Here is a 17,675-nt window from a genome sequence, read left to right as displayed (position 1 = left end):
TGGACAGTGGACACTATTACCAGTAACGACACCATGTGGCAACCATGTTCCATTCTATCCGAGATCAGCTTTCAGGATAGAATTTCAGCAGCATGCGTGTCGCGATGTTGAAGAATCAGTCATTTGACCCTCGTGACGTTAGGCGAAATACGGCGGTGTTGTTATGTGTTGGTGATGTTGCCGGTGTCAGTTAGACAGGGCTATAGCTCTTATGTATCAGCTTAAAGTCAGTTGAAATTCACTGTGTTATTTTTGTCACAGACTAAATCTAGTGCAGCTGTATCATAAATTCAGAACTCTCCCGGCAAATGTGTATTGTAGTGAAGACGCGCGTTGGGAACTTCACAATTTCAGATCGAACATTCATTTACGGATAGCAAAGACAGCCTCGATATTATTATGTCTAGCCAAGACCAACAACAGCCCTTGGGTAACCTACTAGCAGTATTATATTCTCGACTAGGCTATGTTGTTATATAGACACATGAAGACGACCCACAAAATCAATTTTTGTTGATATTAATAGCATAACTAATAGACCTAATAATATATTGATCATAGGTTTTTTTCACAGCGGGTAAAAAGGGCAAGAAGAAGAAGGGAACCACCTTTTCCTTGAACGATTTCCTCGGAGATGCTCCCACAAGTGCACCTGTCAAGACTCTAGACTGGGCAGATGAATCTGAAGATCTGGATGGCGCAGGTTCGAACCATATATTCATTTCTTGGATCCAATAATGACACGTTTTTCATATTCTTTGTGAAATGGAATGAGAAATCAATTTTAATGCTCATTTTATGTCGTAATTATTGAACTTGATTCTGCTGTATTATTTCTGGCAATTACATATCTACTTTTTCCGTAGATATGGTGTACCAAAGCACTCAGAACAAGCAAATCCTGTCAAGCTTACCGACTGGGCCACGGTCCTCGAGAACAATTGAGGTGGACCTGAGCAAAGTGCCTGAAGAGCCACCGTTCACTGCATTTGTAGGAAATTTGCCGTATGAAGCGGATGAGCAGATGTTACATGAATTCTTCAAAGATTTAAAGGTACTTTCAGACATTCGGAATATGATAAGAGGTTGTCCATTTGGTGGACATTTTTTTGGTACGACCAAAGTGGTTCATTTTGTAATTTTGAAAAATGCTCATATTTCACTGAAGCAAATCTGTATGTTCGTCCGCCATCGCTAATGATGAACAGGGCTGTACACAAGTGACAAGGCAATATTACTTATAGTGAGAGCCGATAATATCGAGTCGATACCACACTTTGAAAGGATTATCGGTATTGGCCATTGGAGGTGAAAAATGCTAGGAAATTTTTGTGACGTCACAACATGGCTGGTAGGAAATCAAAAAACTATAATCGTTGACCGCTTGACTGGGAACATTGCTGTACATTTCATATAGCTTGCACTTTGAAGGTATCCAGATGCAACCTTTCTACTTCATACTTCATGTTTGAGTATGACAACGGGTGTAAAGCTGTTAAAATAAATGCTCTGAAGTTTTGGAAATGCGCGTTTAAAGGTAAATTCCACCTTGTTTGAATGCCGGCTGAATACATCGGTGAAGGTGTTGGCTATCAGTAAGGGCCCGAAAATCCAATGTCGGTCGGACTCAGCTTTTAGTTTTGACTCGAATCAAATCAAGTCATTTTCAATTCATCGTCGAATCCAATTCATTGTGCAAAGACTCGAGGCCAAGTCATTGTGTTTTCTGTTCAGTTTCGTGTAAAGGAATGCTCCACTCACTTTTTTACAACTCTGCTTGGGTGAAATCGAATGCCTCGTATTCATAATATGCAATATGCTAATTTTCTTCAATTTCAACAGTTTCTGACCCTAATATTCATGTACGAGTACTGGTAGACGAAATGCTAATTACTATTCCTTGTTGCTAGGAAATTCCTGTCTTAGCCGTCAGAGTCTCGAGTCATATGACATGGCCGTGTCGTGGTCAATGACTCGAGTACGAGTCAATACACAAAGTCACTCCAGTTGAATTGAGTCATTTTCCGTATTTATGAAAATGACTCGAGTCACTGAAAAAATTGCGATTCTAGTCATTACAACCCTGCTGATAACCAATGTTTATTTATGATCACCAGTCACCGTTACTATGCATGATACTGTTGGTGATTACTGAGCAGCAAGTCGAGTTACCACTGGCTACTATGATTATGTTGAATTGACAATTGTTGACATCAGCAAAGCATCTTACTTGAACACGATAATCGTTAATTAGATCTTGATGAAATGAACAAAAGATTCTACAAATTTGATATTGAATTACCCTAACTTCTTGCCTTACCATTAATCGTGTTTGTTTATCTATGCTGTCTTAGTAAGCATACTGCATAACTGCAAGACCAAGAATCATGTATCCTTGATTAGCAAATCTCGATGACTCACAGAGGTGGTCAAAGTAGTCACCGTCGCTACTCAAGTAGAAGTAGAAGTAACGCCGGAATTTCTACTCAAGTAGAAGTAGGAGTGGTGGTTCACAAGTAAGTAAGTAAGTAGGTATTCTACGCTTATTTTTGCCTACAAAACTGAAAACTGTCAAGTAGAAGTAGAAGTAGTCTAAAATCATGACTACTTAGAAAGTAGTGTGAGTAGGCAAAATCTACTTCAAGTACTTCAAAAAGTAGAAGTACTTCGTTACTGGCCACCTCTGATGACTCATATGTATGAAATACTTCTATTCAAAATTCCAGTGTCGGCTATCAATCAGTATACCAAAAAGTTCCTAGATGATTCTTGTTGAATGCCTTGTGTTCAAACCATTGGTAAATCCCGGCTTGAATTTTCCAGGTGGCGTCGGTGCGGTTGCCCCTTGAGAGTGGAAGATTCAAAGGGTACGGCTACGTTGAGTTTGAGGATCGTCAGTCGTTGATCGGAGCACTGCAGCAAAACGAGGAAACATTGCAAAAACGGCAGATCAAGGTCGACGTTGCAGGATCCAAGAATCAAAACGGTAGTTTACAATAAGTTGGTAAACAACCCATGGCGGTTATGGATTTTTGGCAGGGTTGCAATCGACAAGTCAAAAATAAAGGACCATTTAGTTATGTAAGACAGAATATCACCCTCCAATATGAGGACAAATCTTAAACATATGGATTGTGTCATAACTCTGATTACACTGGTCAACAAAATGGAAAAAAAAATTTGCAGAACATCCAGGAGTCTTTTCCAGGATTTCAAGGTTGCTGATTACGAATGTCACATTAGTTTTTCCAGATTGGCTCTACTTTAGGAGATATGTATGGGCCTAACCCTAAAAAGCCCAAAGCACTGTAATTACCCCTTTATATTTCACTTGGTAGGAAGTAAGTAGAAGCTTTGGTACCTTTGTACTCCGCATAAATAGATAACCGACTATATAATTAACCCTCATTTCATCCTCCGTTATACAATCAATGACTTGATTCAAGATCTTTGTTTGTCTAAAAAGCAGTTTGTTAAGCCTAAAAATTGTACTTTTGCACAACAGAAATGTATTTTTCCTGTACCTGTACCAGCCTATCAAGACGAAAGAGGAGTAAAACGCTATCAAATTTGTCCTTGAAGAGCTTAACTACAACAATCATATGCGTCCCATGTCTTTCGACTTGTAAATGGACAAATTCCTGCCGAGCCAACAAAGTGAACATATCTAGTATCCCTTTCAAATGGGAATCGTAAAGCTGGTATCTTTGATGAGCCTCAGATATTCGAATACAAACGGAAGATTCTAATTTCATGCTAAGAAAAGTGCTCAGTGTATGGAATTCCATGATTGGTGTAGGGAAAAAAACGTTCTGAAAGATCACAAAGCACCCAACTACAAACAGTTGGTCTGAAAATTGATATCTGCATATGGATAATTCGGAGAAAACATGAGTAATGATGTTCACCTCCTGTTCAGTCATCTTGATATATTTCCTGGTCATTATGATGATAAGAGTGAAGGAAAAGTTTCCACCAAGACGTCAAAACAATAAAAGAAAAATATCAGGGATGATGAGATGAACTTATTATGGCAGTCTATTGCCGGAAACTTTTGAAACACTAAATTGCTGAAGATTAACTAAATCAGACAAACAATTATATTTTAAGATAAATTAATAATAGTATATTGCAACCAATTATTTTGAATTTACAATAGGAGGTTGACATAAAACTGATTGAAAGAGTCAATTTGAAAAAAAAAACTAAGGTCTTGTTCGGAATCACTGCCCTTCAGAACCCCCAAAACCACTCTTACTACGTTGCTGTTCAGATAATCGCCGTGGCGGTAACCGGGGCTACGGCAGCTTTGGAATGGGAATGTCAGAAGGACCAGACGTAACTGACGGAGACTGGAGACGGAAGCCTGATGATGTATACAAACCGCCGGCTAGAGGTAAAACATCCCGGCATAGGCCTGCTCTCGATGCATGGGTGTTGTTTAACGACGACATAATTTTCTCTACGAGGTTATGGCGAGAGTGAGTATCGCTCGGACCGAGATGATCGCGATCACCACAGAGACCATCGCGATGATAGGAGGAGTGGGTATGGCTACGGCTACAGAAACCGACAATATGGAGGTAGTGCTTCACTAGCCAAGAAGCCGGCCCTATCATCTTGTGTGCATTGGGGGTGGGGAAACTGGGGCCGTTTCTGTTTTTATTGTGTCCCCGTCTTAATTTGACTGAAGTATGCAACCAGAGCTGTGGAGTTCGAGTTTTGTTACATTTTCTCTTGATGGAGTCGTGGTCGCAAATTTTGTAACATCTTTTGGAGTTGGGGAAACGCACACTGGCTGGAGTCGGAGTACGTTGAAATATTCTGACTATGACTACTTTGAAATTGAAATGAATGTTTCTAAAAGTGCAGTTGCAGAACTTTTCAAGTTTTTCACGTAGAATAACTACCTCAAATTTATTTTTTTAAATTAAAGTTCAAAGCTCAAAATGTAATGAACGGTATGAATAATTTTCTAAGAATATTCGCTAGAAGACGGACTTCTGTAGAGTAATTATTATGAACTAGAATCGGTATGTTTGAAGTTTCCATAGTCTGAGTCTGTATATTGAAAATTTCGGGAGTGCGAGTTTAAGTCGGGGGTAAAGTGCAGTGACTCCACAGCCCCGTATGCAAAAACATGAAAAAGATTGAATATTCTTTATAAGTGAAAAATTTATTTTACAAACTAAATCTCATGATGGCAAATATTTGAGTAAAGGATATTTTTCACCCGTTCCAGTATTTCAATTCCTAATTGGGCAGTGAAAAAGTATTCAGCCAGCCTGAAATGTGCAATTCATACAGGCCCCCCAGTACTAGGTTCTCCGCCCTCGATCTGCACACACCACCTAGACGTAGAATATTTTGTTACACGTTATTAAACGATGGCTAAATTTTCTCCGAGGTTATGGCGAGAGTGAATATCGCTCGGACCGAGATGACTATCGCGATCGCTACAGAGACCATCGTGATGATAGAAGGAGTGGGTATGGCTACGGAAACCGTCATTATGGAGGTAGTGCTTCGTTAGTGAGGAAGCCAACCTAATCGTAATCAACTAATACTAATTTCGCCTTCCCTTAACTAACTTTTTTGTAAGAATGTTCTCGAATGTACCGATAACTGAAGCATTGTGATATTGCTTTTCTAGATAATCAATATGACTCGTACGGCCGAAGCTCGAGTCGGGACCAAGACTATGGATACAGTGGAGGATACAATGGCGATCGGGACAGCTATGGCAGTGGTCGGCGCTACAATAACGACCAAGGCTATGGCGGTGATAGGGGATATGGAGGCGATAGGAGTTACGACAGGGACCGTGGTGGATATGACAGAGATCGCTATGGTGAAAGAACTTCTTACAGTAGATATGATCGTGATCGCGGATACGGCGAAAGTCGGAGCGGATATGGCTATGGCAGAGGTGATTGTCATGTGTCGCAGGCTGACATGCCTGCCGGTAGACGGCCGTGCATATGTGCAACCAGGAATTCTACGCTACCTGTGATCCGAATTTCTTTACGTGCAGTCAAACCTGGGCTGTGGAGTCGGGTTTCAATTGATAAGTCGGAGTCGCAGAAATTTTGTAGTACTCTTTGGAGTCTGGGAAACACATACTGGCGGGAATCAGAGTTTGTCTATATGCACTGACTCTGAATTACTAAATGTTACTAAAAAGTACCGTTGCAGTTAAAGTTTTTCACTTAGGGTGATCTTGAAACAGATATTATTAGTTTCCACGAGCACATTTCTTCTCAAATGCGAAAAATAATGTTGATATTGAAAATATCAAGAGTCTGTACGGTATCTTGAAAATGTCTGGTGCCTGTAGTAAGGAGAACAGACGACACGGCACATTGAATGTTTTTGGTCCTGTTAATTACAACTGATTTATTGGCAAAATGATCCTATGAACATTTGAATATGAGCCCGGCAGACTTTCGGAGACGTTCGCGTAGCTGATCATTATTGCGTTTGTGTGATTCCGGGTAAGATTTAGTTTCATAATGTCAATTTTCTGCGTGCCAGAGATGCGTGTTCAACTTGAAAATTTATTGCAACTCATACAATATAAAGTCGCTGAAGGGTGTCCAGTAAGACAGTAAAACACAGGTTTCAATTAAAAAAATAAACATGTTTTTTCAAATTTTTATCAGTGATCTTGACTGAAATTTTTAACATTAGATCGACTTGCAAAGTATACAAAGTTTCATGGTTATGGGCCACTGGTTTTACCATAATTCTGGCAGTTGCGGGCATTTTTCTAGCTGGTTTTTGAGAATCGGTCTGAAAAATCTCACAGGCGTTCTAGACGAGAATTAATCAAACCATAACACCGTGCCTTGTTTAGACAACTACGAACGCCGAGGCGACGATTACGGCCGCAGCCGATACGGGGGCGACTATCGCGAAGGGCAGGATTACAGACGTGACGATGGCTATGTACGAAAATTGTGAACCGATATCTCAACTGTGGTGTAATTTTCTATGTTACATAACAGAGCCGTAGGGACGGCGACCGTCGGTATTCGGAAGAGAAAAGGGAGGAACCTGCGTCCCGGCCTCTTTTGAAATTGCAACCCAGGACGAAACCCTTGGATACTGATAAGAAAACGGAAGAAGCACCGTAAGGGCCGCGATCCGGGCACCGCATTAATAACGCGGTGAAGTATGAGCGCTTTTTGCAGGTCGCGTTCGTCCATTTTCGGAGGTGCCAAGCCAGTGGATACTGCGGCTCGGGAGATGGAGATCGAGGAGAAACGGAGGCAGGAGAGGGAGCGTGAGCGAGAGGTGTTTGCGGCCGAGGATGAAAGGTGAACTGCCGTGCGTAGTGCTTGATCTAGTGTAGGGAGCTTCAGGTGTAACAAAGAGGGAAACTAATACAATTTGAAACGACTGCTTCGTCGATTTAATGTTTTTCTGTACGCCTGCTGGATACCTTTTCACGGTCTCGTGCTATTTAGAACGAAAGTTTACACAGGCTTTAAAAACGAAATCCAAACCTCCATTACATTTTAGACTTCTTGAATTGCGCAAATTCACTTACCTTAGGACAGTCGTACGAGTTCACGTGTTGCCATGCTTTTCGTCGTTTATATTTCCTAGTTTACATGTCCCGTAAATCTTTACTTTTTCATGTAATTGAGTCGATGAATATATCGGAATTTGAACTCCGATGCCGATAAATCTCTTCCTGAAGTGGCAGAGCTCTTTGTCTCAATTCCTTCTCTTTTTCAGGCGTCCCCGCCACACGTCCAGACAATCCAGCGAAAGGTCGGACGACGGCTATCCCTCTTCGCCACGCCGAGGCGCTCGTCGACTGTCGTCGGAAAAAGACTATCGAGGTACAGTACAGACGCATTTTTCGAATATGGATATGTCGAAGTAGGTGCTCAGAGCAGTAATCAGCCATACTCAACTAGAAGTAACTTCAAAAATTTCTACTCAAGTACGAGTGGCGATTTCCAAGCAAGTAAACAAGTTTTGTCAAAAAAATCAAAACTAGTCTAGAAGTAGAAATAGTCAAAATCATGCAAGTACATCCCGAAAGTAGTTTCTACTTGACAAAATCCAAATTTTATAAAACTATCAGATCAGGTTGAAGTTAAAGTAGTCTAAAACATAACCACTTGAGCAAAACCACATGAGCACGAAATCTATACTTGAGTAGAAGTATTTTATTACTGACAACCTATGGTTTTAGACACGACCTCGAGGCGCAGGAGTACTTCCCCAGGAAGGCAACAAGGCTACGCGGACGATAAAGACAGAGACAAGCCGGCGCAGCAGGATGAATTCAAACCGGCGCCGCCTCCGCAGCAATCCGCCTGGGGCAGGTCTCAGCCGCAATCGGCAAGGCAAAAACCGGACCAGGTACGTCTTTCCGTCTGCGATTTGCATTGCTTTGTGTTCGAGCTTCACTCGCCATAGCGTCATACATGACCAAATTGAAATAGATTAGGATGTGGACCCTCCATATGGCTGCAGAGAAAATAGTGACAGGTACGCAGTGCGCTTGACTAACATTTGTCAGTCACAACTAAGACAGCATAGACTATGTGTCGTCGTGTCAATGCTCTGGGTTTATTACTGCTCAAAAATGTTGATTCTAATGGTTTCATCGCTGTACCTGGCCTTAACGGCGCATGTTCCATTTATTCGTTTGTGCGCTCCCGTGGAAGAAATTACGACTTGAGACTTCTACTAACAATTTCGATTTAGACTCTACGACAGTGGTCGGGAACCTTTTTTGCTCGTAGAGCCATATTGGCCCTATTTTTTCCATCTCAACTCCCAAAGAGCCATACATGCCAATCAACTGTTACGTCACAATTAGAAATTCGTGACGTCATTGTAGCACTAATTCGAACTCACTACATGGGATTCCTCGTGTGCGCCACATTTTCTCTGTAAAAACTGGTATTTATTGTCGGAAAATAAAGCTCGAAACGAGAGGTAAGACGTAGACGAGCCAAGCCTCCACCAAGGATAACGCAATTCCTTGTATAAGTAGCTTTTAATTTATAACTGATATTAATCGAATGTGACTGTCACACTGATTCACTGATTCCGAAAATCCAAGGGCGGAGATAATAAAGTCAGCTGATCCGGGAGAATGCTAATCATGTGATTAAAAACTGCTAATTGGGACGCAACTCAGCCGGAGATAATAAAGTTAGCTGATCCGGAATATTGCTAATCGTGTGATTAAATACTGCTAATCGCGACTCATCAAGTTGGAAAGATTACGCCCGATGGTTAGTCGAGGTGTCCCGAGTTTTCAATCAAGTGGCGTTATCTGTTGCATCATAATGCGAAAACGCGTTATAAGCCATCAGTTGTCAATTTGTTGAATGAAACAGCAGCCTGCTGATAGCGACGCTGCCACTGTAATATGTCGAATTTATCATCATCGCGAAATGAAGGTCGTGTCCAATTCGTTCGTTACAGCTAAGAAATGGATTATAGAGTATTGGTATCGCTCTGCAATGGCGGGTACATAATAAGTGAAGCTATTACCTAGGACACCATCGGCACGGTCATTATCGGAAATATTTGTACGTAGGAATGGTACGCAGTTTTTATCGAAAACAAGTTATCTATAGTTTGTTCCTGTTTGATAAATCAAGAGATTAACACTAAATTTATGCGCTGCGATCAACCGGTTTCTTCACTCCTAGGTTGATAAATCCTGACGAACGCGATAATCGACTTTTATTGCTAATCCAACTTTATTATCTCCGCCCTAAATTTATCGACTTCTCCATTCTCAAAGTATTCGGCGGTAACATAACGTTGAAATACACGCATAAATTTTCTACTACACGGAACGTGGATACTGGATAGCTATGGCGTTGTTTGTAATTCGAGTTTGTAATTGTGAATGTCACATCCACAACCGTTCATTTCGCGCCGTAGATCAGGAAGACAATGCGTATTTGAAAACTGCGTTTTGAAATGGGCGGTGCCATATCTGCTGTGCTCTTCGACTCAACGTATCGCACAATTCATGATTTCGATTCGGGATACATCGTCAGGACGTTTGAGTCAGTAGTCATTTCAATGGCGTAGGTTCGAATCCCATCGCTGCCACCACGCCAGGATACAGAGCCTGTACTCCCTGTTACACCATGAAATGATGTCGCCACACGATAGACGTTTATTACAGAAGAGACATCTTAACAACACGAGTAGTCGTTATGTCAGGCAACTAAATAAACGGTGCAATCAGAGAACTAATCATTAGCGTGTCAATTAACAGGTGCCTAGATTCGGCTCCAGTATATCACAAACAATACTGGCGCATGGCATTTGCGAGTGATATTGGCCGCCAGCATAACAGAAACTTAAATTTGATGATTTTGAAGAGAGGGGGTCCGAGCCCCTAAACCTGAAGACGGCATTGTCTTTACCTCTCAAGACATGTTTATACTGGGACGAGAATAGTTATTCAGGCCGTGATGAAAATTTACCAACAAGTCACTGCGATATTGATCAATTCAGTACAAAATAAATATTTGGCAAAGAGCCATATCTTATACCCAAAAGAGCCATATATGGCTCGCGAGCCATAGGTTCCCGACCACTGCTCTACGACGTCCCTATGTAAGCTGTACATTTTATCCCGTTGAAAGTCTGCAACTCCAATTCGATATTGCACGGGGCACCTTGGATCAGATCTTTGCCCCGGTCGTGACTATTCACTCTTGCAAGTGTCTGGCCCCCTCTCGACATCGTCACTCCCTTTTTGCTAGTCTACATTACGAATTTCAGGAAAAAGCTGAGCCCAAAAAGCCGGCCGTTCGACCGGCCCCTGCCCCGGCCGCCAATCCCTGGACCCGAGGCCCTCCGAAGATCGAGGCCAGGGGCGTCAGAGAGGAGGCCGAGGGCAATTCGAAAGACGACGATCTGCACGAAAGGTGATAAACTCATGAAAAACCGAGACTACTTCTACTTAACAGTCTTCATTCTTTTACGCTAGTGGTTCTCAACCTTTTTTTAAAAACGCCCCCCTTTTTGATAGTGAAAAATTTTGTGCCCCCCTTATCGTCATATCACAAAATCCAACCGGGATAGAATTCGGTCTGTATATAGAGAAACACGTGTGAACTGGAGGCAAATCGTGCCAGCGCGAATTTTTTTTCAGTTGAGCGCTTCTTCGCGCTCCCCTTCAATGCTTTCACGCCCCCACAAGGGGGCGTGCCCTCAGGTTGAGAACCACTGTTTTACGCAAAAATAGGCAGAAGATACTTACATTTTCACTTGCCCTGCATATCCCTACTTGTAAATATTCTTGAGTATGCATTTGCAACCTTTACTTCTGCTTCAATACTAACAATTAGCTACACAGTACACACTCTTGAAGCATGTGACTTGTTACTCCAAAATTGACTCTCTTATCTCTCTCACTTATCTTTCCCGGCGGGTCAAATGTGAAGCACAAAATACGATGGCGGGCGAAGACAAAATTTAGACGATGTACTGCGGCGTGCAGTTATATTTCTAAATTGAAAGCGGAGAATTACATTATTCACGCATGCTGTCAAGTGGATGCATTAGGCTTTGTTCCTAGCTCTGTGGCTTGGTTAATTAGCCGGCATCAGCCGAGTGTATGTATACATGTACACATGCCGGCTCACATTATATTCCTTAAACACGGAGACCTGCTCGGTGCTCACCATAAATTGAAAAGACTGGTTCACAGCTGACTTCACTAAACAAATATTTAGTGCGCCAAATCTTGTTGAAATGTCGGCCTTCAGCCGCACCTTTCATTGCTTGACACAACATCGTTTGTGAATGAGGCTTGACCCCTAATCACCAGTGTTGGGATCAAGTCACTACCTTCGAGTCACGAGTCATTTCGAGTCACTGCAGATTTTTACTCGAGTCAAGTCAAGTCAATCGAATTTCGAAGGTGGCTCGAGTCAAGTCAAGTCACTCGATTTTTTGAGTGACTCGAGTCAAGTCGAGTCAAGTCACAATTCAAGTGAAATTGAGTTTTCGAAGTATGAGTGATGATTCATATTCATAACATTTTTCCATCTATGTGAAAGACAGATAATTTAGCCCTTTATCTTGAATCAAATAGCGAATATAAAGTTACATATGCATGCAAAAAGGCGTTGTATCGCACACGCACAGTAGCACACGTAGAACTGCTAATAAAATACGTTGAGTAACTGTATAGTTACTCGCTACAGTCTGTAATTATCATTCAAAATAAAGGATCGAATACAAAGCTGATGGCTTGAAATTGACTCGTAAATTTTGCTCCGAGTCACGAGTCAATCCACATTTCTGAAGCGCCGAGTCAGGTCAAGTCATTTTTGCAAAGTGACTCGAGTCGAATCGTACGAAAAAGTTGACTCGAGTCTGACTTAAGTCAAGTCATCCCAACACTGCTAATCACGTGCACCGATTGAAGTATTTTTTGAATTAGGATTCGGGAACGTATGGCGTAACAGTTCAAAGCACAGACTTGGCAACAAACAAGTTTTGTACTCGAATATGAAAACTGGGACTTGTAACTAGGGCTGGGCAAAATCGAGTACCTGAGCGCTTCGATTCTGAATCACGCATTATGCTTCGAGTCGAGTATTCGATTATTACTCATTTTGACGTCATAACAGAATGTAATATGTCAAAGTTCAAACCTTTTTATGCGTCCACAAAGAATATAATGCCTCTTATCCATCACATTGAAGATGCTGTAATATTTTTCGACCATATACTGATCCCATTGTACTTTGTGACAATCTTGTGGGATGATCATGACTTCGGAAATGTGGTATTTCCAGTAACGTTTGTAGCTTTTTACTTTGTTTCATATGCTGCGATACGGTTGATCAAGGTTTCAAGGCTTCCACAGTGGAAAATGGTGTTGAAACTATAATTCTGGTTGATAAATTGCTCAGGAGCATATAATTTCAGTACTCGAAAAAATGGTCTTTTACTACTCGACTCAAATCATTATGCCCAGCCCTACTTGTAACTTTCATTTTTACACTATAATTTGCTATATTGGCCTTGTTTTAAAGCTGGATTACTCGCACGACGTACGTAGGTTATGTAAGAACAGTACTGTACGTAAATAAACTAGGCTTCAAAGTAAACGCTTATCCGATTCAGTTTATACAGTAGTTTTTGTGCACACATTATAATTTGATTTTATAGTCTAAATTCCAAGGAACTTTTCGGGGACCGCATTGAGCCCACTGTTTGCGCAATGGCCTCGACCCCAAATTTAACCGGCACATCCCCTAGAATACGTTTACTTGCACTTGAGGAGAATCTATGAAATTGCTTCTACTTATACTTTCATACCAATGATGACTACTTTGACCACCGCTGGTTGCTAGCCACTTGAAGGTGTGACTTAATCAATCCAAATCAAACCATAACTTTAACCCATGTGCCCCTCAAAATGCTTTCTAACTCAACATACTTGTAAATCACTACTTATACTTATACTTGAGTGGAAATTCACTATGCTACTTAAATTTCTGTACCATCTGCTTTATAAACCTCTGGTTGCCAGACACTTGAGCGTGTTACTTTACCACCCTAAAACTAACCCCAACCCCATCTTCAACCCGGGCAGGGACCAATGCATTCCCTATGTAATTGAGGGCTTTCTTTATTCTAGAACCCCAGAGGGTGCGGACGACGTCACGCGTAGCAAGTCTAGTAATGTAGGAGACGGCAGAGAGCAAGGCAAAGCGCATATTGACAGACGGCGAGATGAAAAGGTGTGTTTTCTTGATACTGTCTTCGCTAGTGCCCAGTGATGGATCATCCTTGCTCTGCCGCGTCGTGGAGAAAATATCGGCGCCCGAGCCGTGATGCGTTGCGCTTCGTCTTGGGTCTGAGGGCGCTAGTGAAATATATTCCGATTCAGGGCATTCCGATATAGCAGTGCATCAAAATCTTATTCCAGCCGCGGCAGTTTGGAGACGGCTACAGAGACGACAGAAGCCGTGGCCAGCCGAGGCATTATCGCGACGACCAACAAGACTACCGCCGACGTGGTGACGGGGGCAGCGGCAGACCAAGAGATTACGACAACGACCGTCGCGGTTATGACGGCGGCAGAGACAGAGGCTATTACGACCGACGGCCTGCAAATGACGAACGGTCGAGGTAACGGATATCAATTGCGCTCTGCCTTCGGTGTTGTGATCGTGGCATGTCTTAACGTTTTCAGGAGCGACGGGGCTAGACACGGGCCGCCGTGGAAACCTCGTGACTCGAGTTGGGATTCCCGTCCGGAATGTGATAGATCTGCTGCAGGCAAGTGTTTTCCTTAAATAGGCCGTGGAGTTGCGTGGAATCTGCCCGCGTGTCTACTCTTAACTCGAGACATTTGAAAGTTTTCTATACCAAAATGACCGGTGATGTGGAGTCTGTGTGTGTGCAGCACTGTGTGCTCGCTCTTTCAAGCGTGAAATTGGTTGTTTCTTATCATATTCTATCTCGGAAACGATGTGTTGGGTCTGAGCGATCTGTGATGTGGACTTGTGTGAAACACGTTCGTGTGTGCTGTGTGTTCACTGTTAGATTTGCTAGCACAGGTGGTCAGTAATGAAGACACCTCTATTTTTTCGGAGCAGGCCTACTCGATTAGGTTTTGCCTGCTTACTACTAACTAGGGTTAGTTCGGATATCAATTATTTTCACTATCCAGATAACGGATATATCCGTATATTTGAAATTTAGCCAACCGGTTAACCGGATGGTGAATCCTGAGGGAGATAATCGATTTCACGAGGTCTGCATGAAAAATGGATTGCAAAACCATTACACAGTGTAATTGCAGCTCCCTCCTTATAAAGCACACCGCATCAATAGTGGCATCCTGTAGCCGGGACCGGAGTTTTGTAACAAAGAGTTCAGACGTATTAAATGCTCTTTCTGCTTCCATAAAATGGGCTGAATTATAGTAAGCAAGGCTGAATATAGTATGCAGCGCGTCCTTTTTGCCCATTCTTCTGTTTAGGTGTCTAGTACTGGAAGGTAGGGCTAGGCACAATGATTCGAGTACTCGAATCTGAATCGAGTATTAATTTTAATGATTCGAGTAGAGTTGTAAAAGACGATTTTTCCGAGTACTGAAATTATACGCTCCTCATATCGTCACTGAACGTTAATTTATCAACGAGAATTATTGTTTCAATTCTAATTTTCACTGGCGAAGCCTTGAAACCTTGATTGGCCGCATCGTAACATACGAAGCATATAGTTCCAGCTACGAACGTTAACTGTAAATAGCACATTTCCGAAGTCTCGATCATCCCATAACATTGTCACCAAGTGCAATAAATCAGTATGGTCGAAAAAAAATACCGAAGTATCTCTAATGTGATGGATAACAGGCATTATATTCTTTGTGGTCGCATAAAAGGTACATATTTGAACTTTGACATATCACATTTTGTTATGACGTCATAATGAGTGATACTCGATTACTCGACTCGAAGTATTTTACGTGATTCGGAATCGAATCACTCAGGTACTCGATTTTGCCCAGCCCTACTGGAAGGACGAGTAGCTGATACCGGAATTGAGGCCGACATGATAGCTCGCTCTAATTCCTCCATGAGAAATTCACATGTAGCCAGCCAAAAATAAGGGGGGGGGGGTTAAATAAAACGAGGTGGTGTCGATTTTTTTTCGAATTTAGCATCAGCGGAAATCAATTATACTTGCACGCACGAACGAATATGTTTCCGGGATGCGAACATTCGATGTCATTCAGTTTCGCAATGTCACTCATTAATCACTATCGCTGATCATAATAATCTCAGCGGCATATTGTCTCCAAGCCACTAAGAGATAGGAGCCAACGCATGCCAGGCCCGAGACCATGGTTACGCCAGCGATGATATCGTACGTACCATGCCTATTGCAGATGCGATTGTGCAGGCCAGCGATAATATCGTGAGCACCAAGCCAATGCAGATGCGATTATGTAGGCCAGTGATGGTATAATGTCCACAGAGCCTATTGCAGATGTGATTCTGCCAGCGGAACTATAGGCTTGTTGAAGACTCGAAAAATCAGGCCAGCAACGATAGCCAAGTTCGCGGCAATCAATGACCTAATTTGGCGTACTTCTCAGCGGGAGATTGCGTCGCGTTACACAGTGCATTGACGTATCCCGCTAATTGGCGACACGCTTCTCGCTAATTTGCCGATCGAAACACTCATAATACGACTTATTGAAGCTTCCTAAAAGTTCAAAACACATTATTAACGATACTATTTTATCCGGTTATACTATTTTATCCGGTTAACCGGCAGAGTTATATCCGGATATCGGATGATAAAAAAACCTGCGCTTAACCGTTATCCGGATAATCCAACCCTACTACTAACTGCTTGCCTTAGGTGGTCGTGATTTCCATCATGCCATAGTGATCAAACGAAAAAGTTTTCCTTGTACTCCCTAACGTGGTCCAACTATTTATTCTTTAACAACATTCATAGCTGGCCAAGAGCAACAACACGGAAAAGGACCGAGCAGGAGCAGACGGCCGCCGAAAGAGGTAGACGCCGAGGCGGAAGTCCCCATCGATTTCGTGCAAAAGAGCAAATTCTCGGCTCTGACAATCGAGGACGAGGACGATCAGGCCGCGGTTGAGTAATCCGCCGGCGTCGCGCGCCGTACTTCTATCCGAGGGTGAAACGAACTCTATTTGGTTTGCGTTTGAAGTTGATCCGAATTCGGGCTCCTGCGCAGGTTGTCCTAGGTTGAGGAAATTGGTAATTGATGCATTGCCGTCCGGATGAGCCAGTTACGAAAAGCGAATATTTGCCGCCGAGAACTTTTCCCAAGATGCGCTTTCGGAGATCTTGCTGTTTACTGTTAATTGTGATCATCATAACGATCTTTGTTATTGAACTTGTCCTGACCAAGTTTGTTGCTATCTATTGCTGTGATATGAAGGTCTCTCGCGCGAAGATATGAATTATATGCGTTGCAGTTGATATTCTCGCTTTTCGGCAAGCGGTCGGGTGTCGCGAGCCCGCGTCTCTGTGTATTTGGTGTGAAAGTATGGAATGTTGGGTCTTTTTCCGCTGAGATTTTGTGCGGATCTTCTGCGTTGTGAATATGTTTTCCTGATTGCGGTTTGGAGTTGGATGATATTGAAAATAATAAATAATGGTATAGTATTTCTCGGTAAGGAAGGTTTTGCTGTGGTGTGCGTCGGTTTCATTGCTTTCGCCTGTGATACGAGGAAGCACGTCTAGAGTTTTGTGTGTTAAATCGGTAGCGATGACGTGTGCGAGGCCAGATACAGAAGTCGTTCTTACAGCTTAGATTTATGGTTGATTACTTAGTCTGGTTTGTGAGGCTTAGTTTCAATTATATAGCTTTACTTGTGCGACGTGTTGGTCGGTTGATATTGGTCGCACTGGACGAAAGTGAGTGGCCCTGCTGCCTCAACCTGGTGGGCAAGTATAACTGCCTAATCAGCGGGGCTGTTGCTGCTACCTCGAAAGTCGTCTTATTTGAGCGAAACAAAAGCTATGCGTATTGTATTCTACCGCTATTTTCGTTTGATGAAGAAATATTCTAGTCGTGCTTGGTTAGAATAGGCAGGTATTTCTTAGCCTACTACTGCTAATATTGTATACGGGTCTAATTACCTAGTACCTAAAAACTC

General features: G+C 42.4%; 1 protein-coding gene across 4 annotated transcripts; it reads left to right on the top strand.

The window, feature by feature from the left end:
* The first annotated feature begins 227 nt into the window (after window positions 1–227).
* On the top strand, window positions 228–17,181 carry LOC145454520 (eukaryotic translation initiation factor 4B-like). Of its 4 annotated transcripts, none has more exons than XM_080332507.1 (18): window positions 228–430; window positions 575–703; window positions 867–1,054; window positions 2,824–2,986; window positions 4,274–4,396; window positions 4,470–4,583; window positions 5,408–5,518; window positions 5,654–5,851; window positions 6,857–6,948; window positions 7,008–7,132; window positions 7,194–7,319; window positions 7,744–7,850; window positions 8,210–8,379; window positions 10,780–10,925; window positions 13,655–13,757; window positions 13,946–14,148; window positions 14,213–14,298; window positions 16,495–17,181. In XM_080332507.1, the coding sequence occupies exons 1-18, from the start codon at window positions 400–402 to the stop codon at window positions 16,650–16,652; spliced, it is 2,373 nt and encodes a 790-aa protein (XP_080188633.1). In that variant the 5' UTR covers window positions 228–399; the 3' UTR covers window positions 16,653–17,181. The 4 variants fall into 4 exon arrangements, with proteins under 4 accessions (XP_080188633.1, XP_080188632.1, XP_080188634.1 ...); XM_080332506.1 differs by having other exon boundaries at window positions 229–430; window positions 5,654–5,929; XM_080332508.1 differs by lacking the exon at window positions 5,408–5,518 and having other exon boundaries at window positions 229–430; window positions 5,654–5,929.
* The last annotated feature ends 494 nt before the right edge of the window (window positions 17,182–17,675 follow it).

The sequence above is a fragment of the Botryllus schlosseri genome, chromosome 13 (assembly GCF_051294905.1).
Source record: "Botryllus schlosseri isolate E-star chromosome 13, Bs_hap1, whole genome shotgun sequence".
NCBI lineage: Eukaryota > Metazoa > Chordata > Ascidiacea > Stolidobranchia > Styelidae > Botryllus > Botryllus schlosseri.
The sequence above is the reverse complement of the archived record's forward strand: the minus strand, read 5'-3'. Positions and strand labels throughout refer to the sequence as shown.